Here is a 27776-nt window from a genome sequence, read left to right on the forward strand (position 1 = left end):
GATCAGGCAGGGGGATGAGTGGAAGACCGCATTTAATACGCCCGAGGGCCACTTTGAGTATTTGGTCATGCCTTTTGGTCTTTCTAATGCCCCTTCAGTTTTCCAGTCTTTTATGCATGATATTTTCCGCGATTTTCTGGATAAATTTATGATAATATATCTGGATGATATTCTGATTTTTTCTGATGACTGGGACTCTCATGTCCAGCAGGTCAGGAGAGTTTTTCAGGTTCTGCGGTCTAATTCTTTATGTGTGAAGGGGTCTAAGTGCGTTTTTGGGGTCCAGAAAATTTCCTTTTTGGGGTATATTTTTTCTCCCTCTTCCATTGAGATGGATCCCGTCAAGGTGCAAGCTATTTGTGACTGGACTCAGCCCTCCTCTCTTAAGGGTCTTCAGAGATTTTTGGGCTTTGCCAACTTTTACCGCCGATTTATTGCTGGTTTTTCGGATGTCGTTAAACCACTGACTGATTTGACCAGACAAGGCGCTGATGTTGCTAATTGGTCCCCTCATGCTGTAGAGGCCTTTCAGGAGCTTAAGCGCCGTTTTGCCTCTGCCCCTGTGTTGCGTCAGCCTGATGTGAATCTGCCTTTTCAGGTTGAGGTTGACGCTTCGGAGATCGGAGCTGGGGCAGTGTTGTCGCAGAAAGGTTCCGACTGCTCCGTCATTAGGCCTTGTGCCTTCTTTTCTCGCAAATTTTCGCCCGCAGAGCGGAATTATGATGTTGGGAATCGGGAGCTTTTGGCCATGAAGTGGGCGTTTGAGGAGTGGCGCCATTGGCTCGAGGGGGCTAGGCATCAGGTGGTGGTATTGACTGACCACAAAAATTTGATTTATCTTGAGACTGCCAGACGCCTGAATCCTAGACAGGCGCGCTGGTCTTTATTTTTTTCTCGCTTTAATTTTGTGGTGTCATACCTACCGGGTTCTAAGAATGTTAAGGCAGATGCCCTTTCTAGGAGTTTTGACCCGGACTCTCCTGGTAATTCTGAACCCACAGGTATCCTTAGGGAGGGAGTAATTTTGTCGGCCGTTTCTCCTGATCTGCGGCGGTCCTTGCAAGAGTTTCAGGCGGATAGACCGGATCGTTGTCCGCCTGATAGACTGTTTGTTCCGGATGATTGGACCAGCAGAGTCATCTCTGAGGTACATTCTTCTGCATTGGCAGGTCATCCCGGAATTTTTGGTACCAGGGATTTGGTGGCAAGATCCTTCTGGTGGCCTTCCCTGTCACGAGATGTGCGAGTCTTTGTGCAGTCATGTGACGTTTGTGCTCGGGCCAAGTCTTGTAGTTCTCGGGCTAGCGGACTGCTGTTGCCCTTGCCTATTCCTAAGAGGCCTTGGACACACATCTCGATGGATTTTATTTCAGATCTGCCTGTTTCCCAGAAGATGTCTGTCATCTGGGTGGTCTGTGACCGTTTCTCTAAAATGGTCCATTTGGTTCCTCTGCCCAAGTTGCCTTCTTCTTCTGAGTTGGTTCCTCTGTTTTTTCAGAATGTTGTACGATTGCACGGTATTCCTGAGAATATTGTTTCTGACAGAGGTACCCAATTTGTGTCTAGATTTTGGCGGGCATTCTGTGCTAGGATGGGCATAGATTTGTCTTTTTCATCTGCTTTTCACCCTCAGACTAATGGCCAGACCGAGCGGACTAATCAGACCCTTGAGACATATCTGAGGTGTTTTGTCTCTGCTGACCAGGATGATTGGGTTGCTTTTTTGCCATTGGCAGAGTTCGCCCTCAATAATCGGGCCAGCTCTTCCACCTTGGTGTCCCCGTTTTTCTGTAATTCGGGGTTTCACCCTCGATTTTCCTCCGGTCAGGTGGAATCCTCGGATTGTCCTGGAGTGGATGCGGTGGTGGAGAGATTGCATCACATCTGGGGGCAGGTTATGGACAATTTGAAGTTGTCCCAGGAGAAGACTCAGCGTTTTGCCAACCGTCATCGTCGTGTTGGTTCTCGGCTTTGTGTTGGAGATTTGGTGTGGTTGTCTTCTCGTTTTGTCCCTATGAGGGTCTCTTCTCCTAAGTTTAAACCTCGGTTCATCGGCCCTTATAGAATATTGGAGATTCTTAATCCTGTTTCTTTCCGTTTGGACCTCCCTGCGTCCTTTTCCATTCATAACGTTTTTCATCGGTCGTTATTGCGCAGGTATGAGGTACCTGTGGTACCTTCAGTTGAGCCTCCTGCTCCGGTGTTGGTTGAGGGTGAGTTGGAGTACGTTGTGGAGAAAATTTTGGACTCTCGTGTTTCCAGACGGAGACTCCAGTATCTGGTCAACTGGAAGGGTTACGGCCAGGAGGATAATTCTTGGGTCAATGCATCTGATGTTCATGCTTCTGATCTTGTTCGTGCCTTCCATAGGGCTCATCCTGGTCGCCCTGGTGGATCTGGTGAGGGTTCGGTGCCCCCTCCTTGAGGGGGGGGTACTGTTGTGAATTTGGATTCTGGGCTCCCCCGGTGGCCGCTTGTGGAATTGGACTTGTCATCCTCTTTCCTGTTTCACCTGGTTCCATCAGTAGTGGGTGTCGCTATTTAAGCTCATTTCTCTGGTGGTTTCTTGCCGGTCAACAATGTTATCTGATGCCTCTCAGTGCTTGTTCCTGCTTCTAGACTACTACTAGATAAGTTGGACTTTTGTCCATGTTTTGTTTTGCCTATTTGTTCCAGTTCACAGCTGAAGTTTTGTTACTGTGTCTGGAAAGCTCTCGTTGATCAGGGATTGCTACTCTGGCGTTATGAGTTAATGCCAGAGTTTAAGGTAATCTCTGGATGGTGTTTTGTTAGTGTTTTTCTGCTGACCATGAAAGTATACTATCTGTCTTCTGCTATCTAGTAAGCGGACCTCAAATTTGCTAAGACTATTTTCCTGCTGCGTTTGTTGTTTCATCTGAACTCACCGTCATTATATGTGGGGGGCTACTGTCTTCTTTGGAATATTTCTCTAGAGGTGAGCCAGGTCTTATATTTCCCTCTGCTAGCTATTTAGGTCTTAGGCCAGAGCTGGGCATCTAGCTATAAATAGGAAATGCTACCTGGCTATTTCTAGTTGCGCGGCAGGCTTAGTTCATGGTCAGTATAGTTCCATCTTCCGAGAGCTTGTCCCTCTATAGGCTTGCTATGATCTCTGCCTGCAGAGATCATGACAGAGCCCCATCAGGGACAGCGATGATAATGTGTGCAAAATTGTAAAGCGCTGCGGAATATGTTAGCGCTATATAAAAATAAAGATTATTATTATTATTATCTGTCCTGCTGCTCTTCCACCTACCCATTCCTGCCCCTTTTCCCTTGTGTCTTTGGATTCCCCGTGTAGAGATCAGATTGAAGAATCCATTTTGTCTTCCTCTACTCAGAGACGTATATGAAGAAACTTGAGCAAGGTAGACATTTCCTTTTATGGACGCATTCCTTTGCCATATTGTAACCTGCATTCCAGAAGTGAACGTTATCAGTAGAATAGATACTCTTTGTTAGAGAATATGAGCCCTTGTACGCATGTCTGTAAATGCTTATCTCATTCCTATATAAACAGGAGGGGTGAGCCCAGTGAGTCAGAGGCGAGCTCCTGGGCGATCCCTGCATATGAATACACATCTCTTGTGCTGTGTGTTATTACTTGGATCTCTCTACATCAGAAAGCCAGGGACGGATGAGGACTCAACAATTCTGGCGCCCGAACAGGGACCTGAGGAGAGAGTGTTTGCTCGAGATTTACCTGCGGATACGGACAACGGAGATCTCGGATAATGGACGGCAAATGAACTGAAAAACCTGGCCAGGTAAGAGACATTATTAGTTCTCTTTTATCTGCCCTGTATTATCCGAAAGATCTCTATGAGCCGTGTCACGCTGGGTTAGTCTAGTAGTGAGTAGATACCTATAAAACTCGGGTTACCATATTGTATAGATTTATGAGTCTAGTCCCTGGCAGTGTGTGAACAGTGTGTGAACAGTGTGAAGGTTGTGACATGTTGTGAAAGAAGAATAGAAGTGCGTAGAACAATAAGCCACGATTGTTAGAACAAGGTTATTGGTGAAGTCAGCCTAACTGGGTCATGTGGTTGCGTCCTTCTGGGAGACCTCCGCCCATGCTTGACTCTCCTATAGAACTTGTTTCTACATTCCCTGGATAAGGTGTGATAGAATGAGCCCAGGACGCGGTTTTCATGAGCCTGGGACAAGTATGCTAACTGACACAGAAAGTTTTGTGATCTGTATGGTGTTGCTGGGTCTGTGTGCATAATAGCACTTAAGTACGTCCTGCATATTAGAAGAAACGGAGCAGACAAGCCCTTCAATATTTTAGCTCCCTAGGAGAGAAGGCAACGAGACGCCACCAACAGAGGAAGTGGTTGTCCAAACGTCACCTGGGGTAGAAATAGCAAATATTGAAAGGATATTTTAGCTCCCTAGGAGAGAAGGCAACGAGACATCACCACAGTGATTGTCCAAACGTCACCTGGGGTAGAAATAGCTAAAATGAGAAATAAACAGACCAAAACGGTCTTAGGACAAGTGGAAGCAGCAGATATCATACAGGAAAGATGTGGAAAGGCAGTCAGAAGTCAGATTAGAAGAGTGAGAGGAAAATTGGGAATTTCAGAAGCACTTATGTTCAGTACAGAATGGGAAAGACTGAGTAAAGAACGAGGTGGAATTATCAAAGACAATGGGTGGGAAGAAATCATACACTGTATGATAGAGGTCTCAAAAACAGCTAAAGAGGAGAATTGGAAGTATGATCCAGACACTTCCAAATGGATCATGGGAAAGGGAAAAAGTTGTAATATAATCCCACCACCTTACCTAGATCCAAAAGCCCAATCATTTGTACCATCTGGAAGAACAGAAGGAGGAAAACAGAGGGAAAGGGGGTCTACAGGTGTGATTATGCAGAAATTTGGGCAAAGTATTGAAGAATATAGTCAGGAACTAGAAAATAGCTTTAGGGATGAAGGATTGGATTTGACTGATGCTTCAGTAAGGAGACTTTTTACAAAACAATTAATAGAGGGGCTAGATCCGAAAATCAGAGAAAAATTTAAATCCTCTACTCCAGATTGGAGAACAATTGAACAACCAAATATTGTGAAACAACGATGTTTAGGAATAGCCATGGATATGAGAGAGAATCATAAGCCTGTTAGAATAGCACAAGCTAATACAGGAGGAAGAATGAGACACAATTTTCCTTGTCACTACTGTAAAAAGCCAGGTCATTTCCAAAGAGAGTGCAGGAAGAAGTTGGCAGATATAAAGTCAGGCAAATTTGTTCCCAGAAATAACCCTCCCCAAACGGACAACCAGCAGAAATCTACCATCATAGATGGTCCCATACCAGATTCAGATTGACTCGATGTGTTACAAACTTCCCTACCAGCTAGAAGACCTATGATTCAGGTGAATGTGGGGGGGAGAGAGATTCCATTTTTGATAGATACAGGTGCAACTTCCTCAATTTTGAATCAAGATTTTCTTCCGAATCCGGAAGATATTTCAGAACAAACAACTTTTGCTGAGGGTTATGATGGGGTAATTCGAACACTGCCATATACTGTGCCCCTAGAGGTCTCATTAGGACCTAAATGTTTTGCATCCAGATTTTTGTATGCCAGAGGTGCCCCAACATGTTTGTTAGGAACTGATGTCCTAAAGAAATTAGAAGCTAACATCCATTTTAGGGACGATGGCACAGTTATGTTGACTATCCCTGATGATGCAGAAACATTAGAACAATATGTCAGAATTCAGGCTTTTGAGGATTATGCTGAAGAAAAAGAGTACACTACAGATCTAGATCTCTCAATGGTCCCAGAAACACTGTGGGCACAGGGTGACACTGATGTGGGATTATTACATATCTCTCCTGTAAAATTATCTGTGCAACCAGGAACTGTTCTCCCACAGCTCAGACAATACCCTGTGAGTGCCCAGCAGGAACTAGCGATTACAAAACAGATAGAGGGATATAGAGAGAAAGGAGTTTTGGTAGAGATACAATCACCTGCTAACACTCCTCTGTATCCAGTCAAGAAGAGAACTCTTGATAAGAGTTCTATGCCCAAATATCGTATGGTACATGATCTAAGAGAAATAAACAAAGTTCTAGATCCAATCACCCCAGTTGTACCCAATCCTCATACGTTACTATCACAGATACCAGCCAGTTCTCAAGTGTTTACTGTAATAGATCTTTCGAATGCATTTTTCTCGGTTCCTTTACACCAAGATAGTTGGCATTTGTTTGCATTTACATTTAAGGGCAAACAGTTGGCGTGGACACGCCTTCCACAGGGAATGATACACTCCCCTACTCTTTATTCAAATGCCCTACAAACAGTCCTTCAGAGGTTTGAACCTGAATCACAGGTAGTAATTTTGCAGTATGTGGATGACATACTACTTTGCTGCCCAGATCTAAAAACCGCAGAAAGGTCTACTGTGAGTTTACTATGTTTTCTAGGAAAAGAAGGGTGTAAAGTGAATAGACAAAAGCTACAAGTTTGTCAGACCAAAGTGGTCTTTCTAGGTCATTGCATTTCTCAAGGTAAAAAGCATCTTACACCTCAAAGAACTGAAGCAATAAGACAGATGAATGAGCCTAGAAATCATAAACAGCTACGAGCATTTTTAGGAATAGTGTCTCATTGTAGACAATGGATTATACATGCCAGTCAACTAATGCAATCACTGTATGACTGTGTAAAAAATGAACCTTATTTGTTGACAAAAGAAGGTCAGATTTCATTCCAACAATTAAAAGATGCCCTTGTTTCAGCTCCAGCGTTAGGGCTACCAGACTACACCAAATCATTTCAGCTTATGGCTGCAGAAGTTGATTCCCATGCTACAGGAGTTCTTACCCAGAAGCATGCAGGGAAACAAAGACCAATTGCATATCTTTCAGCAAGGTTAGATCCAGTAGCCAGGGCAGCGCCAACCTGTGTACGTGTAGTTGTTGCTGTCTCGCTATTGTTGGACAAAGCATCAGAAATTGTCCTAGAGTATCCACTCACAGTTCAAACTACGCATGATGTTTATGGGATATTAAACCAGGTCCAGCCAAAACACATTTCCATGGCCAGACATTTGCGGCTACAGTGTTCTTTGCTGCTCCCCTCTACTATCACATTTGCAAGGCTTCAGACTCTCAATTTAGCTACACTGCTACCTCTCGAGTCTGAAGGGGGGAATAAGGACACTGATCCACACGCAAATTTTTTCCCTACAGACACACTTGATTGTACAGAGCTCATTTTACAAGAAACGGTAGGCTTACCCAATGTATCCGAAACACCACTTCAAAATCCAGATTTAGAGCTGTTTATAGATGGTAGTAGGTTTGCAGATGACACAGGTAATTTCCATACAGGGTATGCAGTTGTGTCAGAATCTGAAACTCTCAAAGCAGAACCTCTTCCACCGAAACAGTCTGCACAAGAAGCAGAACTAACAGCATTGATTGAAGCGCTAAAAATAGCTGAGAATCAGACAGCTAATATATACACTGATTCTAGGTATGCACATGGTATTGTGTTTGATTTTGGAGTAATCTGGAGAGCTAGAGGTTACATGACAGCGTCAGGACAACCTGTAAAACATGCTTCTTTGATCAAACAGATCTTAGAGGCTGCACAAGAAACAAAAGAAGTAGCAGTAATTAAGGTAGCTGCACATGTGAGACTCGACACTAGGGAATCTAGGGGAAATGATAGGGCTGATAAAGCAGCCAAGGCAGCAGCGGTCAAACCCTTACAGCAGGTTCATACTGTAAACCCCACAGAAAATACTGAAGATAGACTGAGACAAGCACAGGAAGATGCAGGAGAAGAGGAGAGGGACAGGTGGAAAAAGGAAGGGGCAGAAGAACAAGCAGGAATTTGGAAGAAAGATGGACTAATATGTCTACCTAGAGCCTGGTACCCGATTGTAGTTGGTGGACTGCACCACCCTACTCATGTGTCTGCAAATGCAATGACACTACTGGCAAAGCAAGTCTGGTTGGCTCCAGGTTTTGGCAACTATGCAAGAGACTATTGTGCTGCATGCGTTATATGCCTGACACATAATCCCGGACAGACAACAAAGACCCCTATGAAGCATCACGTCCGACCTCTCTATCCGTTCCAGCGATTACAGATAGACTTTATCCAGCTGCCAAAAAGTAATGGGTATGAGTATGTGTTGGTGTGTGTGGACATGTTCTCAGGGTGGCCAGAGGCCTATCCAGTTCGGAAGGCTTCAGCTAAAAACACTGCTGTAAAGCTAGTTGCCGAACTGATACCCCGTTACGGTCTCCCTGAAGTGATCGAGTCAGATAGGGGTACTCATTTCACTGGAGAAATATTTCAAAATGTACTGAAAATGTTGGGTGTTGAAAGTCAGTTACACACTCCGTACCATCCTCAAAGTTCTGGTAAGGTGGAACGCATGAATGGAACTTTAAAATTAAAAATACAGAAAGCCATGGCTGAAACAGGAAAGCCTTGGACAGAATGCCTTCCACTGGCCCTTTACTCAATACGCAATACCCCAAGGGGTAAGACTAAACTGTCTCCATATGAAATTTTGTTTGGCAGGACTGCCAATTTAGGATGTTATTTTCCACAGCAACTTGTGTTAAATATTGAGTCATTGACTTCTTATGTGCAAAATCTTCAGAAACAATTAACTAAGGTGCATGCACAAGTTTTTACTTCCCTTCCAGATCCTGACAACACTGAAGGAAGTCACAAGTTGGAACCAGGTGATCAAGTCTATGTAAAAAGACACACCAGAAAGGCTCTTGAACCAAGATTTGACGGACCCTTCCAAGTCCTGTTGACAACACCTACATCAGTCAAGCTCGAAGGAAAGGCATCATGGATACATGCAAGCCATTGCAAAAGAGCAGTATAAAACTCAGAATATTGATGTTAATAGTGTTAACCTCAACGGAGGCATGGGATAGACTGAATTCTTTAACCCCTTTGAATAATAGATTCGTGCAACATCATAGAAAATTAGTACATGACATTTAAATTAAAGGACGTACAACGACTCAGAGATCAGTATGATAAAGACAATGACCAGAATAAGGATAGCTGGTGGTCTGATACTTTCTCTTTTCTCAACCCAGCCAACTGGTTCAGAGGAATCGGCGGGTGGGTTGCTGGGATTATGCAGAGCATAATACATATAGTTATGATTATTGTAGTCATATACGTACTATTCCAGATTGTGCTCAAGAGTATCTCAGTATGCACAGATAAATTTTGTGTAATGGATGCAAGAGTATAAATTTTCTTCTTCATTCTTATGTTATCCTCTAGTGATTCTAATTAATATTACTGTACTAATTTTTGTTTTTATATTTTAGTATACTTATTGCAGAACAAAGAAAAGGTTGTGAGAGTTAAACGGAAGAATTGATAGTAGATTTGATTCTCTTATTGAATACAAGCGTGTACATGTGTAATACCAAAAATAAAGGCTTTGTCTTTGGCCCTGTGGTAATCTAAAATATGGATATGTTAAAGGGGGATTTGTGATAGATTATAAAAGGAATATGTCAAAGGGGGGAATTGTAGAGATCAGATTGAAGAATCCATTTTGTCTTCCTCTACTCAGAGACGTATATGAAGAAACTTGAGCAAGGTAGACATTTCCTTTTATGGACGCATTCCTTTGCCATATTGTAACCTGCATTCCAGAAGTGAACGTTATCAGTAGAATAGATACTCTTTGTTAGAGAATATGAGCCCTTGTACGCATGTCTGTAAATGCTTATCTCATTCCTATATAAACAGGAGGGGTGAGCCCAGTGAGTCAGAGGCGAGCTCCTGGGCGATCCCTGCATATGAATACACATCTCTTGTGCTGTGTGTTATTACTTGGATCTCTCTACATCAGAAAGCCAGGGACGGATGAGGACTCAACACCCGGTATAGACTTTAACTTGGCTCTGACCTGATTCTGTCTCTCCCCTCTGGTATATCAGTTACTGACCGGTACTGATCTTTTGCTCTCGTCTGACTTTGCTCTGTGGTTTTCCATTGATACAGCGTTTTCTCTTGGTATTGACTCGGCTCTCTGACTACTCTACTGCCACCTTCGCTGTATTACTGTGGCCCACTGAGGAAGGAGATCATCCGAAACATGCGATGGGGTGTGTGCGCACATTCCAGGAACCCCTACACTGGTGCCGCTCCCCACAAGGTATAGTTATAATTGATCTTGCTATTTATCTTTAGCTGAGCGTAAGTTTCTCATTCTGATACTTGTGGGAGCTTTATTGGTTAATGTTTCATCTACTCTGTGATATTAGGTATAGATTTATGGATGCACCTTCTCTTATACCGTCCTATTTTGACGGAGAGTTTATTATATACTAACCATTCTGTGTTGAGTGGTTCCGGCATGTGCGCACACTCGTTGTTTATACCTTTGTATTATGGTTACTTTTATTGCATGCCATTCCTTATCCTGATGGCTGTCTGTCCTGTTTACTATTTATAATAAAGAATTTTCATTTTTATACATATATGGACTCTTTTGGTCGTCTTTTCTTGGCTTTTTAGCCTTGTTTTCCCTCGTGTATTACTGTGCTGCTTCATAGCAGGAATTTCAGCTCACTCTCCACTTTGTTGCCATCTAGTGGAGTCTGTGTTACTCTGCATTAACCCTCAGTACTACACAATGACATTATAACTTGCCACACATTTTTTTTTTCCCTCTCTCTATGGATCCACTTCATGCTCTTGCAGATCAGATGTCAAATTTGACCCAAATGATGCAGGAGTTGTCAGTGGAACATAGAGCTTTTGTCACTTCCCATAACCAACTCCAGGGGGAACTTACTGAAGCTGTTAAGTCATTTCAGGGATCTATGGCACAATCAGTCATTAGGCAATCCGACCCCATTAATATTTCTTTACACTCTCCTGAACCTACGGTCAGACTCCCAGATACTTTCTCTGGAGAAAAGGAGATGTTCCATACATTCAGAGAGAGTTGTAAGCTACTTTTCTCCCTTAGACCCAGGTCCTCTGGAAATAAGAGCCAACGGGTGGGAATAATTATCTCTTTACTCAGGGAGGGACCTCAAACTTGGGCTTTTTATTTACCTGTTACTGCCCCTGTATGTATGTCTGTGTATAGGTTCTTTGAGGCTTTAGGACTGATTTATGACGAACCAGACCAGGTGAGGGTGGCAGAGGACACGATCATGGGTCTCTCCCAGGGTAAACTTAATGCTGAATGGTATTGTTCTGAGTATAGACGGTGGTCCACCAAGGTGTCTTGGAATTACTCTGCTTTAAGATGCCAGTTCAGGAGAAAACTTTCGGATCATCTCAAGGACTCTCTGGATCTCCATCCGCCACCTAGTTCTTTGGAGAAGGCCATGACTCAGGCCATAAGCATGAATCGGCGATTGCGGGAGAGAGGAGTAATCCAGCGAGAGGTTCCAGTACACCCTGCTAAGTCCGAGGTGATGCCATATACGGAACCTATGGAGGTTGGGGCCACTAACCTCAAGGAGGAGAGGAATTGGCGAATCAAAGGGAGATTATGTTTCTATTGTGGAAATCCGGAACATTGGAAGAAGGACTGCCCCTCTTGCCCACCGTCTGACAACTTGCTGGGAAACGCTTAAGTCTGGGTGATTGTCGAGGAGGTCACTCAGACTCACAGGTACCGTTTTCCTCATTTCAAAAGATTCTGTTAGAGGTGGAATTTTGATGTAGACATGGTTACACACCCACTTCAGCTTTTGTGGACTGTGGGTCATCTATGAACTTTAGAACTTTATTAAGAATAAACTTTATGAACTTTACTAAGAATACGTGTACTCTTAGTTTTCCGATAACTGGCCTATGAGTGGACACAGCCGGCGGCCTCCTCCGTTCATTGTGTAATTGTCTGTATGATAGGGAGAAGCAGAGAGCTGTTAGTTCCAAAGATAACAGCAGGTGGCATCTGCGTGACATCCCAGGCTGCGATCTTTGACAAATTGGTGGCAGCGGTGGGATATACAAAAAAAAACCATTGATCTGGTTTGAGAAATCATTCCTGTCAGTGAAAACTTGCACGTTTTTTGCGAGAAGGCTGTGCAGAGTTTTAAAGAATCAGGCTCAGTGTATTCATTTTTTTTTTTTATCTAGGAACATACTGTACGTGTAGCAGCTACACCCCTCCCCCCTCTTGTTTTTCTATTCTATCTTTTGGGCGGCAAGTTTCTGCTAAGATGGTAACTTTTTATAAAAAGCACGAGAAAGCTGTGCTGATCAGTCTCTAAGAGCGAGGTCTTGATGGGTCAGACAAGACCAATGAGATTTTAATCCTTGCCTTGGTGGAGAATGATGCCGGAGACCAACTAGATCTGGCCCCAGCCCTGGGACCAGTGGAGCATCAGGAGACCTAGCTATAGCACCGGCTCCAGAGCTGTCAGACTCAGAGGGGCTAGCAGCAACCAGAGCTCTCAGAATGGAATGAATGCTTGTGTGGCGCTCCTTCTGCAGCAAATGGGAGACTGTGACCCTCAAACGCGCCTGCAGCCGGTGCTACAACACCGCAAAGCAAAGCATGAGTTCACAGAGAGGCTGAGCAAGAGGAATGACAAGCTCAGAGAGAGCACAAGCTAAGGTTGGCCCAATTCCAGATTCAGAGATCTTTCCTATTGAGCTGTGAGTCCAGCAATGCCAGCCAATTTAAACACCGCCCTGAGCATTTTTCTGTCATGGACAAGGACAGGACATATTTCTGAGTGGGTTTGAAAAAGCCTGCAGGCAGTACCTGAGGATCAAATGGGCCCAATATTTAACTCCAGGGTTCCGAGGAAAAGCTCTGCAGGTGTTAATTTCTCTTCCTCGAGATCAAGATGGAGTCTATGAGGCCATCAATCAGGCCCTAATAAAGTAGCTGACACCAGAGGTGTACCGTAAAAAGTTCTGGGCCCTCCAGCAAGGACCATGCGACAGCCACAGTGATGTGCTGGATGGGTTCAGAATCAACTTTGAACAGTGGGTCTAAGGACTGTCAGTCATCACCTTCAAGGACCTTATGGTGAAAGACCAGGTTCCTTCATCTTTGCCCTGTGGAGGTGTGACAGTTTGCGCAGGACCGTGAGCCAAAAGGAGGCCGCACAATTCGCAGATAACAATGAGGCCAACCATACACGAGGTTCGAAAGTCAGCCGTCATCCCCTGGTCCTGTAACGGCCAGTGCCTGAACCTCGTCCTCTGGTCCTGGAGCAGTCAGTGCCTGAAACTCGCTCCTTGTCCCAGGGCGGCCAGAGCTTGAACCTCGCCCCCTGATCCCGGAGTGACCAGTCCTTGAACCTCTTTCCCTGGTCCCAGAGTGGGCAGTGCCTGAACCTCGTCCCCTGGTCCCAGAGTGGGCAGAGCCTGAACCTCGTCCCCTGGTCCCAGAGTGGGAAGTGCCTGAACCTCGTCTCCCTAGTCCTGGAGCGGCCAGTGCCTGAACCTCGTCTCCCTAGTCCTGGAGCGGCCAGTGCCTGAACCTCGTCTCCTAGTCCTGGAGCGGCCAGTGCCTGAACCTCGTCTCCTAGTCCTGGAGCGGCCAGTGCCTGAACCTCGTCTCCTAGTCCTGGAGCGGCCAGTGCCTGAACCTCGTCTCCTAGTCTTGGAGCGGCCAGTGCCTGAACCTCGTCTCCTAGTCCTGGAGCGGCCAGTGCCTGAACCTCGTCTCCTGGTACTGGAGCGGCCAATGCCTGAACCTCGTCTCCTGGTACTGGAGCGACCGGTCCTGTTCCCTAAGTCCAGTGGTCCCAGTGCGGCCAGTGCACAAAGACTATTTTCTTTTTTCTTTTTGTGCACTTTGCATTGCATGTCATGCTATTCAAGTGTTAATTTCATTCTGTGGAGCAATCATTTTCACTCAGTTCCCCACCTGTTTGGGGCGTATTTTAACTTTTGGCAAGACTGCTCATTGTGAAACTGAGGACTAAGAGCACTATACGTGTTCAAAACGCGTCCAGTTATTCAAGACATTCCTTCATCCAGTATGCACTGGTTTGCCAAGCAGCTTACTTTTTAAAATTGTCCAAATAAAGACTTTTGATTTTATTTCCTGAGCTGGATACCTTCATTTTCATGCACAAGCACAAAGACTATTCCCCAGTCTATGAGTGGCCTAACCCTGATCCAGAATCCTAGACCGGCGAGTCTAAACTAAGCTCTAAAGTAGTGTCACCTTACCTGACCCCTGGAGGTCAGCAGCTGCAGTACCGGGTTGTGTCCAGGAGTAGTACCTGACGGCTACTTGCCGCACAAGCCTGACCACACTAGAGGCTCCAGTGAACACCAAGGAAGGCGCTTAGTTACACCCCTTCCTGGCTAGACCCAGTCTTGTGACACAGTGGGTCTACAAACCCATGGACACCACGGTTGGGTGTAACAGACAGCTTGGTCCAGCTATGGCCGCAACACTTTGGAAACTATCTGTAAATTGGTTCCCAACACAACCTCAAAAGGGGGGAAGGTTGCCAGTCTGATTTTCTGTTTTTAACTCTGCCGCCATAAAAAAAAAATAATGATGATTGCCATACAAAATATTGAAATCATTGAAGCTACTAGTGAGGGGGCATGCACCCCCCATCCTCCTCTCACACAGATTTGCAGTAGGAACAAGAGCTGACCCTCTGAGTCTCTTTTAAATAGACTTGTTAAATGGGCATAAGGAAGTAGGGAATTACACATAGCCAGAGGGTGAGGAAGCCAATTAAGATATGAATTGTTAACCATTCAAGTTTCCTTTGAGCCAATACATCTTTGGTGTGAACAAACAACTAAACCAGGATACCTATTGGTCCTCCAGGATAAAGCCCCTATAATAAAAGACTGAGATTTAAAGAATAAAGAACCGTAATTTCCCCCCGGGATCAATAAAGTGTATCAAATAAAGTGTATCGTATGGAATAGACAGGAGAGGCCTCTTACCTTTTGAAAGGAATGAAGCGAATATCTAACAACTGTTAAAGATAGCAATTGTTTCTTCTGGATGCACATTGCTTTCATTAAAACATCTTGGCAGTCCCTTTTAGACAAGGCGGTGACAACGCCAGAAGGGAAGTTGATCTTAAAGAAATAGTTAAAAAATCGGGGGAACCTACTCTTCTCCGGAGTTTGGATGCTGAAAAGGCGTTCGATCGCCTGAGTTGGCCTTTTATGCTTAAGGCCATTGGAACACATGGCATAGAAGGCCCTTTTTTAAAAGCTGTAGCAAGTACACCACACTCATCAGGTATGAGAGATCTATTTAATAATATATGTAGTTTATATCGGGATATATGATGACAGATCCAATTTAATGTTGCCACTACATGCTTGGAGCCTAGAGCCACAGGAAGCTGCCAGTAGAGGACACTACCTAAGAGAATCTCATAGATTGCCTATCTTAAAGGGGTCAGATTAATGGTTAATAACATCAATTATAGCTATACTCATGAGCTGGAGCAGTGCAGAGGGTATTTTTCTTTCCTCTGTGTTTCAAAAGCTTGTTTCCCTATTGGGGTTGACAAAGTTAATAGGTGATAAATTAAAGATCTCATAATAAAATACTCGGATTTATTCACTATGTCACCATGGCCACTAGAAAACACAATACTGTGCAATGGATAACTAACTCCTCTGTATATTTTTTTTACTGCAACAGTCTTTGTCAAATTGAGTGGCTACCCTCATAGCGCCTTATATTGAGGCATTACAGTGATCCATATCCTTCAGCTTGTGGCATAACTCTATGGTAGTCTACAACTTTACCTTGAAATTTCCCCTCCATTTTTTTGACTACAACGTTTAAAAATGCATTATCAATCCCTTCTGTGACTACTGACCTCTTTTGATAGATCCACACCCCCATAAAGGACCATAAGCAGCTGCAGTTTTATGTGACAAAAAAATACAAAGTTCTCTGCCCTATCCGTGTATCTAAATCGCCTCGCTAAGGCAAAGTGGCTTTTTAGAAGAAACAACTTGTCCCAACGACAGGGCCCAGCAACCCTGTTCATACACAGACGACTTCTAACTACCATGATAGGACTGATAATTTATAAGCCGAATTCACAATGAAAGAAATTGCTGCAGATTTGCTGAGGGTCAAAGGTAAAATATGCAGCAGATTGGGGACAAAAAAATACATTTTTTTCATTGTTTCAGTTCAGAGAAGAGCTACCAGGATGGTGAGCGGGCTGCTAACTATGTCCCACGAGGAACGGTTAAAGGATCAGGGAATGTTTAGCTTGCAAAAAAGAAGGCTAAGAGGAGACTTAATAGTTGTCTACAAATATCTGAAGGGATGTCACAGCATAGAGGGATCATCATTATTCTCATTTGCACATGGAAAAACGAGAGGTAATGGAATGAAACTGAAAGGGAGAAGATACAGATTAGATATTAGAAAAAACTTTTTGACAGTGAGGGTGATCAATGAGTGGAACAGGCTGCCAAGAGAGGTGGAGAGCTCGCCTTCAATAGAAGTCTTCAAACAGTGATTGGACAGACATCTGTCTGAGATGGTTTAGTGAATCCTGTATAGAGCAGGGGGTTGGACACGATGCCCCTGGAGGTCCCTTCCAACTCTAACAAACATTCTATGATACAATTCAAGTTTTTTTTTATAATGTCTTTAGGGAGCACTGCCTCCTTACCATGTTTGCCCCGGGTGATATCCACATATTGGCAGAGTCGGGGGTGGACGATGGTCTTGAGGATTTGAAATCGGCCCAGGATTTTGATTGAGTTTGGAGTAAGAGGGAGACCATTACTTCCACAGACATCGTGAGGGAGTGCTGATGCGAAAAACGTGAAAGCTCCTAGTCCTGCATCCCTGAGAGAAGCCATGGTGGAGGGAGGGCTGCCGGCGACTTGCTGAGGAATGATCTGCGAACACAAGACAGAGTATAGATTAGGAAGACAATGCTGTACGACTGCCATTGCCACATGCACGTACTCACAGACACAGAGGATTGCAGCATATGTGATGCATCCTATCAAAACAGTGGATTTATCATTGTAGAAGAGCATTTTCTCTTGTACTTTGGGTGTCACTTCCACACAATGACACAGATCTCCATTTGGATCAGTAAGTGGAAGTGTTCTTGTTTACATCCAGGTGAAAAAGTTTACAAACCTTTCACTTCCTAAAGAAGTTTAGGTGTTGCTTTGTGAGTCAAATCCAACAGCAGCAAACCGCTCTCTTCTGTTCTTCTAAATTGTGTCAGTGTTAGCAACATATAACAACCCTGGGGTCCGCTCATCATCTGTATGTAGTGGCTGCTGCCAAGTACTGCAGATCAGCTGCTATAGAAGAGAACAGGAGCTGATCTGCAGTACTGGCTGCGACACCCTGGATGGAGTTGTGCACGGCAGCTCCCTATGTTGTCTACATCCCGCTGGCACCAGAGTGAGCAGCTGATAGTAGAGCTGCTAGGTCAGACCTCCACAGATCACACACTGGTGACCTATCTGTCACAATCCCCCCATATGTATACATGTTCAGCTTAGGTGACTTTGCCAATAGGGAGAGACGCGTCCGTCATGGGGATCGGATTGCGGAGACGTTGGCCAGGGATCACCTCAGATAAGTTAGCTAAAGCGCAAAGTCGTTAGCCATCTTTTCAAACTATGTTTTCTCTGAAATGCTGCAGTGTTTAAGAGGAATACCAGTCCTCAATAACCCCGGCCGACTCAGATTCATGCTGTGCGTAGTTCAGGCAGAATGGATCTGATGACAGGTGCCCATTCAGTTTATAGAAAGAACCTGGATTGGGGCGCCCTCATGCACATTGGTTGTATGGTCAGCTTAAAGGAGTATGCCCCTCTCCAAGATCCTAGCCCAATATGTAGTAGGTGCAATAATGATAATATTAGCATATACCTTCAATTAGAAATGTAGCATAGTTTTTCTGATTCGCTATGTCTCTTTCCTCATGTGCAGGACCTTAGGTATCCATGGTTACGACCACTGCTATAGTGACAGCTAGTTAGCTAGTTGCTAGTGGTCGTAATCAAGTCTTCCTCCAAATGTCAATTATGTCCATAAAGGAGGAAAGCCAGCGCCGATTGCCAGCAGGGATTGTAGGGGACAGGGACCTGGTGAGCTGTGCAGACGGGTGGAACCATTGTTGCCGGGAGTCGGGGTTCCGGGGGACGGATTTGAGGGGCGCATGGGAAGCCAGGCTCATGTGACAGGAGGCAGAGTGACGCAGGGAGAGGAGAGGATAAAAAGCAAAACGCGCGAAAGCAAGGACAGAGAAGCGCGGGAAATCTCTGAGGAGAGGAAACTGCAGCGCAGTTGTTGTGTGTGTGCAGGCCGCAGTGAGACTTGCTGGAAGCAGGGGGAGAACGTGCAACAGACACTGCGGGCAATTACCAGAGCCCCCAAAAAGAGGCGCATTCGTCGTCAGCGACCCCCCAGGCAGAGGGGTAGTGCTGACCAGCTCAGGGACAGTATTACCGCGCTCCCCGGGAGCATCTTGCCACAGAGTGCTCCGGACCCTCCTGGGTTTTTCTTAGCTGTGACTGATACCGATTATTCTGCTAATTCTACTCAAAAAGACCCCTCTCTGGACGTGGAAACTGTTACCCCGGATCAACGTCCGCCTGTGGGAGGTAACGCAGCACCGCAAAAGACATTCTGGACTCGAATCTACACCTGGGCCCGTCAACGGAGGACACCTCCTTCCCCCGCCATCAGGACTACGCCGCTGACGGAGCTTCACCATCAGGACTGCATCGTTGAAACAACGCTGATAAGTGAACTTGGTTGACTTGTTCTTGTTAGTGGGTCACTAGTGAGGCGCTGTCGTGTTTCGCGGGTTTAGTTCAGGGCGCCTATATAGTAGATAGGATTTACTGTGAAATTGTGATCGTGTACCTAAGTTCCCTGTGTGGAAAACTGTTGTTATTCTTTGTTGGGTTGGAAGTTAAAGGAAAGTTAAAAAAACGTTATTTGCTTTCTGACTCCTCTTTGTCCCTGCATCCTTCTTTATCTGCGGTCTCTACATTTGGCGTAGTCGGCAGGATGCAGGATCCAAAGAGGGAGCCAGAAGATACGGAGGATGGGGCTGGCCCGAGAGCGTCTCTCTCATTGGGGGCCATGTTGAATAACCTGCCCAAGTTTAATGGGAGCAACATGTTGTTGTGGAGTTGGACTGAAAGGATGCGGGGGCTGCTGAGGATGCATCCTATGACCCCGGCCCTGGAAGCAGAGGTGGCCATTATGGCCTTAGACGGAGAGGCCCGAGATTCAGTGATGTTGAGACCCCCCACAGAGCGGAATACTTTTACCGGGGTGTTAAATGTGTTAGAGGGGATGCACGGGGATCCCACCGACGTGGGAGAGCTGCGGGCCCGGTTGTTTGGACGGCGACAAAAAGAAGGCGAGACTGTCACTCAGTACATGAATGCTCTGCAAGAGTTAAACATTGCAATCGTGCGGAAAGATGGTATGGGGATGGGACATGTTGACGTGACCCTGCGCGACCAACTGGTGACGGGACTGCGAGATGAGTTGACCAAACAGGCTCTACGTGAACGAGTGCGGGTCGATCCGCGCCTGACTTTCTCCGACATAGGCAATGAGGCCCGCACCCGGGAGCAAGAGAGGGGGGTGACGGTCCTGACAGGAGAGACTCGGGTTATCCAGACCGCTGCACCAGGAGGGGGTGAGCCGTCGTGGGTTCAGGAGATGCGGCAGGAGCTCAAACAAATCAGGGACGAACTGGCTGAAGTTAAAAAGAATGCGCGAAGACCAAGGGAGCTACCCCGGGGGCAAGGGTCTGGGAGTCCAGCTCGTGGCGCTCGTCCAGGATATTATCCGGTCCCCGGTGCTTGCTATGGTTGCGGGGAGGCAGGACATTTCGCACGGGAGTGCCCCCGGAGAGGGAGGGCCTCGTCCCGTCAGGCGTTAAACTAGAGGGCTCCGAGCTAAGGGGACGACGCTCGGAGCCAGAGTCCCCGCGGATGGGTGGTGAAAGTCCCGGAAATTTGGTTGCCAGCTGCCCCCTGGTTTGGGCAGAGTTTGAAGGGCGGGCTGTCCGTTGTCTGGTGGACACCGGGTCCCAAGTCACGACTATGCCCGAGGCTTATTTTAGAAAACACTTTCCTTTGACAGTCAGACCCCAATGGGGTCCCGTAATTCGGTTACAGGCCGCCAATCAGCTGCCCATCCCAGTGGAAGGGGTCACCTGGATGCAAATATCTTTATGTGGGAAGGACCTGGGCCGCCGGGGGGGTTGTGTTAACACGGGGAGATCCTGGCCCACAACATACTGTGACCTTGGGGATGAACGTATTGAAAGATTTTGGCAGTTTTCTGTTAGGAGAGACTACGCAAGAGACACTCAATCAGTGGGGGACCAGTACACCTCAGGGCTCCGTGTTCAGACAGTTAGTGAGGGAAGTCCGAGTACAAGAGACCTGTCAGGAGGGAGACATACTAGGGAGAGTAATTACTTCCCCGACAGCAAAGGTGACGTTCCCCCCAGGACAGACTGTTATATCCCTGCCCATACGAGCTCGCATCCCTCTAGAAGGAGTACAAGTACAGATTGAGCCCACCTTTACATCCCCTTTGCCCACAGGACTGCTGGTGGCCCGATCCCTGGCTACTGTTAAAAATGGGGCCGTACCAGTGCGATGTGTGAATGTGGACGAACACGATGTCGTGCTACGGGTCCGAAGTGAGATGGCCAAAGTGTTACGACCTTTAGAAGTGATGCCCCCTCCAGATACTTTGCAGTTAACGGTGGATTCCCCTGATCCCTGGATGGTCAGTGTCCGGTCTACGCAGGATCCTGAGCCAATAGCGTTTCGAAAGGGTCAAACTATTCTGGAGCACATGCGGACGGAATTGTCGGGCCTGGATCCATCACAGATCTCACAAGTGCAGCGACTCCTTGGACATTATGCTAAAGTGTTCGCACAACATGAAGATGATTTTGGCTGTACCACGGCCATCGAACATGGAATTCCGACCGGAGATACAGTGCCCATCAGGGAGCGGTACAGACAGATTCCCCCGCAGATGTACCAGGAAGTAAAGACGTTGTTAGGCCAGATGCTACAAAAGGGAGTGATCCGCGAGAGTCAGAGCCCGTGGGCTGCCCCGATCGTGCTGGTGCGGAAAAAGGACGGCACGCTCCGGTTCTGTGTGGACTATCGTAAGCTAAATGCATGCACCGTCCGAGACTCTTATCCACTTCCCCGTATCGAGGAGTCTCTCTCCGTGCTGGGTCGGGCCAAATATTTTTCCACCTTAGACCTAGCCAGCGGATACTGGCAGGTCCCGATGACAGAAGCAGATCGTCCTAAGACAGCGTTTATCCTTCCCATGGGACTATTCGAGTTCAATCGAATGCCGTTTGGGCTGGCCAACGCTCCAGGCACCTTCCAACGATTAATGGAGCGGTGTCTGGGGGATTTGAACTTCGAGGCCACTCTCATTTATCTGGATGACATCATCATCTATGCTCCAACATTCGAGGAACATCTGTGCCGACTGGAGCAGGTACTAGACCGGTTGCTGAAATACGGGCTTAAGGTGAAGCCCCAGAAGTGTCACTTGTTCCGGGAACAGATCGAGTACCTGGGGCATGTGGTGTCCGCCGAAGGAGTCCGGCCATCGCAGGAGAAGATTGCCGCAATCCAGGAGTGGCCCACACCGGAGACCGCCAAGGATGTACGGGCGTTCTTGGGCCTCGCTGGGTACTACCGGCGCTTCGTGAAGAACTTTGCTCGCCGTTCTCACAATCTACAAGTCCTGCTGAAAGGAAGCTCCCCCAAGGAACGGGGAAAGAAGATACAATGGCAGGAGCCACAAGAAGCAGCGTTCCGGGACTTGAAGACAGCTCTCATGGAGCCGCCGGTGTTGGCTTATGCGGACTTTTCGCAACCGTTCATCCTACACACCGACGGCAGCTCTCAGGGATTGGGGGCTGTGTTGTCTCAGGTTCAGGATGGGCGGGAGAGAGTGATCGCCTATGCGAGTCGGTCTCTTCATGACTCTGAGTTGAACCCGGACAATTATAGTTCTTTCAAGGTGGAGCTGCTGGCCGTGGTGTGGGCTATGACGGAGCGGTTCGCTGAGTACCTGGCCGGTTCCGAGGTGCTGATACGCACGGATAACAACCCATTGGCACATCTGGAAAATGCGAAATTGGGTGCCCTGGAACAGCGCTGGGTAGCCCGGATGGCCAAGTACAGATACCGTATCCTCTACAAGCGAGGAGCGGAGAATGTTCATGCTGACGCGTTATCTCGTCTGCGGAAGAACCCCCCAAGAACTAACCGAGATGAGGAGCTGGAGGGAGAAGAAATCCCCTACGCCATCGGGGGCGCTGCTCGGACGGCTGTGAGCCGGGAACAGACCGGGAACGGAACGGCTACAGGACTGTTGGTTCAGAGTCGGGACGAATGGATACGGCTGCAACAGGAAGACCAGGAACTAGCTCCATTGCGACAGTGGATAACGAATGGTCTATTGCCCGTGAGAACCCCTGGACAAACTCTCCCGTCAGACCTGAACCTTCTTCTGCGGCAGTGGGAGCGCCTAACTCTTCAGGACGGGCTCTTATGCCACTTAACCATGGCTCAGGCAGATTCCGAGCCGACCTGGCAGATGGTCTTACCAGGGCCCGTGGTGGCCGCAGTTGCTAAAGAAGCTCATGAGTCCGGGGCACACTTCGGAGTGAAGAGGACGTTTAAGTGGCTGCAAACTCGGTTCTATCATCCTCGGCTGCTTGCGGAAGTACAAACTGCCTGTAGACAATGTCGACAATGTGAGCTGACCAAGTCACCGGAGGAAAGGGCGCCTGTGCAGAGCATCACGACGTCTGCCCCTTTTGAAGTATTAATGATAGACTACATTACCATTGGAGCAGCGCATCAAGGCTACGAACACTGCCTCGTTATGGTAGATCATTTTTCAAAATTCGCGGTAGTCACCCCTACCCGTGATCAGACAGCTGAGTCGGCGGCGAGCGCTATCTGTAAGAACTTTATTCAAGTTTACGGCTGTCCGAGGCGAATACATTCGGATCAAGGCGCCTGTTTCTTGGGCAAAGTCATGGAAGAGCTGCATCGCCTCTACGGCATTGATAAGTCACGCACCACACCGTATCACCCCCAGGGAAATGGGGCTTGTGAGCGGTTTAACCGGACTTTGCTTCAAATGCTGCGTGCGCTAGAACAAGGTCAGAAGGCTCGCTGGCCGGAGTATGTGTCTGACCTAGTGTGGGTCTACAACAATAGAGTTCATCAAGTCACAGGACGCACCCCGTATGAAGTGGTCTTTGGGCGCCCAGGAAAAGGCATGACAGATCTGGAACTGTCTTCGGAGGAAGAAGGCCCCCGAACAGGGATGGCTTCGTGGGTGCGTGATCATCGGCATCGGCTGCAGACCTTACACCGACTGGTACACACTCGAATTCGGGAAGTGGAGCATCGGAGCACCCCTACAGCAAAACCCCCAGAGTTCCGGCCAGGTGATCGAGTACTCGTTCGAGAGCAAAGACTGCAAAACAAGTTAGACCATCGTTGGGAAAAAACACCCTATCGGGTGCTTCGCCGTATAGACCCGCATGGACCTGTATATGAAGTGCAGTCTGAGGCCCCCGGAAGTACAGGTACTCGCATTCTTCATCGCAACATGCTCCGGTTGTGTCGCTCTGTTGACTCGGACACCCCGGAATCCGCAATCAGGGAAGAGCCACCTACGACTGAGTTCCCCAACAACCATTGGTGGGATGAAGAAGATGATGAAGAAGAAGAACGGCGTCAAAATACTCCCCCTATCTCGACTACTACACTACCCCTGACCAGTCACCCTTCCGCTGACGACATTCCCCCAACACCCCCTACACACGGACCCGAGCCACGACGTTCTGAACGTTCTACTGCCGGTAGACCCCCAACTCGCTACAGTCCTGACTTACACACTAGACAGACCCAAGTGTGGAACAATCCGTCAGATGGGCGACCTGTCAGTGCGAAGGCCTCGCCCGGGGACTGGCGAGCATACAGGGTGGGGGAATGTAGGGGACAGGGACCTGGTGAGCTGTGCAGACGGGTGGAACCATTGTTGCCGGGAGTCGGGGTTCCGGGGGACGGATTTGAGGGGCGCATGGGAAGCCAGGCTCATGTGACAGGAGGCAGAGTGACGCAGGGAGAGGAGAGGATAAAAAGCAAAACGCGCGAAAGCAAGGACAGAGAAGCGCAGGAAATCTCTGAGGAGAGGAAACTGCAGCGCAGTTGTTGTGTGTGTGCAGGCCGCAGTGAGACTTGCTGGAAGCAGGGGGAGAACGTGCAACAGACACTGCGGGCAATTACCAGAGCCCCCAAAAAGAGGCGCATTCGTCGTCAGCGACCCCCCAGGCAGAGGGGTAGTGCTGACCAGCTCAGGGACAGTATTACCGCGCTCCCCGGGAGCATCTTGCCACAGAGTGCTCCGGACCCTCCTGGGTTTTTCTTAGCTGTGACTGATACCGATTATTCTGCTAATTCTACTCAAAAAGACCCCTCTCTGGACGTGGAAACTGTTACCCCGGATCAACGTCCGCCTGTGGGAGGTAACGCAGCACCGCAAAAGACATTCTGGACTCGAATCTACACCTGGGCCCGTCAACGGAGGACACCTCCTTCCCCCGCCATCAGGACTACGTCGCTGACGGAGCTTCACCATCAGGACTGCATCGTTGAAACAACGCTGATAAGTGAACTTGGTTGACTTGTTCTTGTTAGTGGGTCACTAGTGAGGCGCTGTCGTGTTTCGCGGGTTTAATTCAGGGCGCCTATATAGTAGATAGGATTTACTGTGAAATTGTGATCGTGTACCTAAGTTCCCTGTGTGGAAAACTGTTGTTATTCTTTGTTGGGTTGGAAGTTAAAGGAAAGTTAAAAAAACGTTATTTGCTTTCTGACTCCTCTTTGTCCCTGCATCCTTCTTTATCTGCGGTCTCTACAGGATCACGGGATAAAATGGCACGCGAGCCCCAGGAGGACCCCTGCCATTTTATGTATCTTCTATCTGACTGACAGAGAGAGCTGAGTACAGAGTTTGAAAAAGCTGGGGTCTCAGAGCTCGGACCCCCATCGGTCACAAAGTTGCCACCCATTCTTTTTTCCCAATATCTGCTTGTGACATTATTGATGCATGAGCCCTAGATATATGTATATAATAGAAAGATAGCTAGATACATAGATAGATAGATAGATAGATAGATAGATAGATAGATAGATAGATAGATACATAGATACTAGTGACAGATACACAGACAGCAGGACTTTGCCTGCACACAGCCACACCCTGCCGCCCGCCCTGCTGGTCTCACCCCGTGTTCCTCTGTGTGACGGCGCCTCTTCTCCCGGCCAGACCTCAGCACCCAGACATCACTGTACTACACATGGACAGAACACTCCGGACAGAACCGTGGTCATGTGACCGTGACGTCATCGGTAGGCGCCGGTGCACTAGGCCTTCCCGTGTGGTCACATGGCGCTGACTGAGAGAAGGATTGGCGACAGTTCCTACCCGGTGACAGGTGCTTATGGCTGCCCATAATGCCGCGCACACAACTTGTCTGTTCCCAGTGCAGACCTCTGCAGTATGTGCGGCGCTGTAATGTCCAAACTCGGCTCTGCTGTGCCTGCAGCACCCTGCATCTGCTGTGCCTGCAGCACCCTGCATCTGCTGTGCCTGCAGCACCCTGAGGGTCCGCACCCTGCATCTGCTGTGCCTGCAGCACCCTGAGGGTCCGCACCCTGCATCTGCTGTGCCTGCAGCACCCTGAGGGTCCGCACCCTGCATCTGTGGTGCCTGCAGCACCCTGAGTCCGCACCCTGCATCTGTGGTGCCTGCAGCACCCTGAGGGTCCGCACCCTGCATCTGTGGTGCCTGCAGCACCCTGAGGGTCCGCACCCTGCATCTGTGGTGCCTGCAGCACCCTGAGGGTCCGCACCCTGCATCTGTGGTGCCTGCAGCACCCTGAGGGTCCGCACCCTGCATCTGTGGTGCCTGCAGCACCCTGAGGGTCCGCACCCTGCATCTGCTGTGCCTGCAGCACCCTGAGGGTCCGCACCCTGCATCTGTGGTGCCTGCAGCACCCTGAGTCCGCACCCTGCATCTGTGGTGCCTGCAGCACCCTGAGGGTCCGCACCCTGCATCTGTGGTGCCTGCAGCACCCTGAGGGTCCGCACCCTGCATCTGTGGTGCCTGCAGCACCCTGAGGGTCCGCACCCTGCATCTGCTGTGCCTGCAGCACCCTGAGGGTCCGCACCCTGCATCTGCTGTGCCTGCAGCACCCTGAGGGTCCGCACCCTGCATCTGCTGTGCCTGCAGCACCCTGAGGGTCCGCACCCTGCATCTGTGGTGCCTGCAGCACCCTGAGTCCGCACCCTGCATCTGTGGTGCCTGCAGCACCCTGAGGGTCCGCACCCTGCATCTGTGGTGCCTGCAGCACCCTGAGGGTCCGCACCCTGCATCTGTGGTGCCTGCAGCACCCTGAGGGTCCGCACCCTGCATCTGTGGTGCCTGCAGCACCCTGAGGGTCCGCACCCTGCATCTGCTGTGCCTGCAGCACCCTGAGGGTCCACACCCTCCATCTGTGGTGCCTGCAGCACCCTGAGGGTCCGCACCCTGCATCTGCTGTGCCTGCAGCACCCTGAGTCCGCACCCTGCATCTGTGGTGCCTGCAGCACCCTGCATCTGCTGTGCCTGCAGCACCCTGAGGGTCCGCACCCTGCATCTGCTGTGCCTGCAGCACCCTGAGGGTCCGCACCCTGCATCTGCTGTGCCTGCAGCACCCTGAGGGTCCGCACCCTGCATCTGTGGTGCCTGCAGCACCCTGAGTCCGCACCCTGCATCTGTGGTGCCTGCAGCACCCTGAGGGTCCGCACCCTGCATCTGTGGTGCCTGCAGCACCCTGAGGGTCCGCACCCTGCATCTGTGGTGCCTGCAGCACCCTGAAGGTCCGCACCCTGCATCTGTGGTGCCTGCAGCACCCTGAGGGTCCGCACCCTGCATCTGTGGTGCCTGCAGCACCCTGAGGGTCCACACCCTCCATCTGTGGTGCCTGCAGCACCCTGAGGGTCCACACCCTCCATCTGTGGTGCCTGCAGCACCCTGAGGGTCCGCACCCTGCATCTGCTGTGCCTGCAGCACCCTGAGGGTCTGCACCCTGCGTCTGATGTGCTTGCAGCACCCTGAGGGTCTGCACCCTACATCTGCTGTGACTGCAGCACCCTGAGGGTCTGCACCCTGCATCTGTGGTGCCTGCAGCACCCTGAGGGTCCGCACCCTGCATCTGTGGTGCCTGCAGCACCCTGAGGGTCCGCACCCTGCATCTGCTGTGCTGCACCGAAGAGCAGTCCCAGTAGTGTTTCCTGTCACCCATAGCTTGCCCTTGTCCTCTAGCACAGAGCGCTGTCTCCATGATCAGTGGGAACATTGTAACGTGCCTGTAAAAAACAGCAACTTGTTATTAAAAATCCTCTTGTCACCAATGAAGGGATTTTCAATCCTATAGTTTATTGCTCATTACCTAGGTTACTGGCCTCCTCTGTGGTGGTCGGTCCCCTAGGCAATGGCTGCAGCACTTGCGCTCTTCCATTCGATTAAACATGCCACTTTCCCAGACTCTGTCTTCAGGAGTGTAGGGTTCCTGTGAAGGCAGAGGAGCAGCGCGCTCCTGAAGACTGGTGTGAAGAACAACACTTATCATAAAAAGGGTGAGGGAACCTGTCACCTTGAAAAACTAGAAGGGGTAAATC

The 27776-nt window shown here is 48.6% G+C and overlaps 1 protein-coding gene across 1 annotated transcript in view; it reads right to left on the minus strand.

Moving 5' to 3' along the window:
- Positions 1-25480, minus strand: part of TBCK (TBC1 domain containing kinase) — a 481012-nt gene extending 455532 nt beyond the window's left edge. The window contains exons 1-2 of the mRNA XM_077278374.1: positions 25340-25480; positions 16658-16889 (exon numbers count right to left, since the gene is read on the minus strand). Of these exons, the coding sequence (XP_077134489.1) occupies positions 16658-16850 (193 nt within the window). The 5' untranslated portion in view covers positions 16851-16889; positions 25340-25480. The remainder of the gene's footprint in view (positions 1-16657; positions 16890-25339) is intronic.
- Between the last annotated feature and the right edge of the window lie 2296 nt (positions 25481-27776).

The sequence above is a fragment of the Ranitomeya variabilis genome, chromosome 1 (genome assembly GCF_051348905.1).
Source record: "Ranitomeya variabilis isolate aRanVar5 chromosome 1, aRanVar5.hap1, whole genome shotgun sequence".
In the NCBI taxonomy this organism is placed as follows: domain Eukaryota; kingdom Metazoa; phylum Chordata; class Amphibia; order Anura; family Dendrobatidae; genus Ranitomeya; species Ranitomeya variabilis.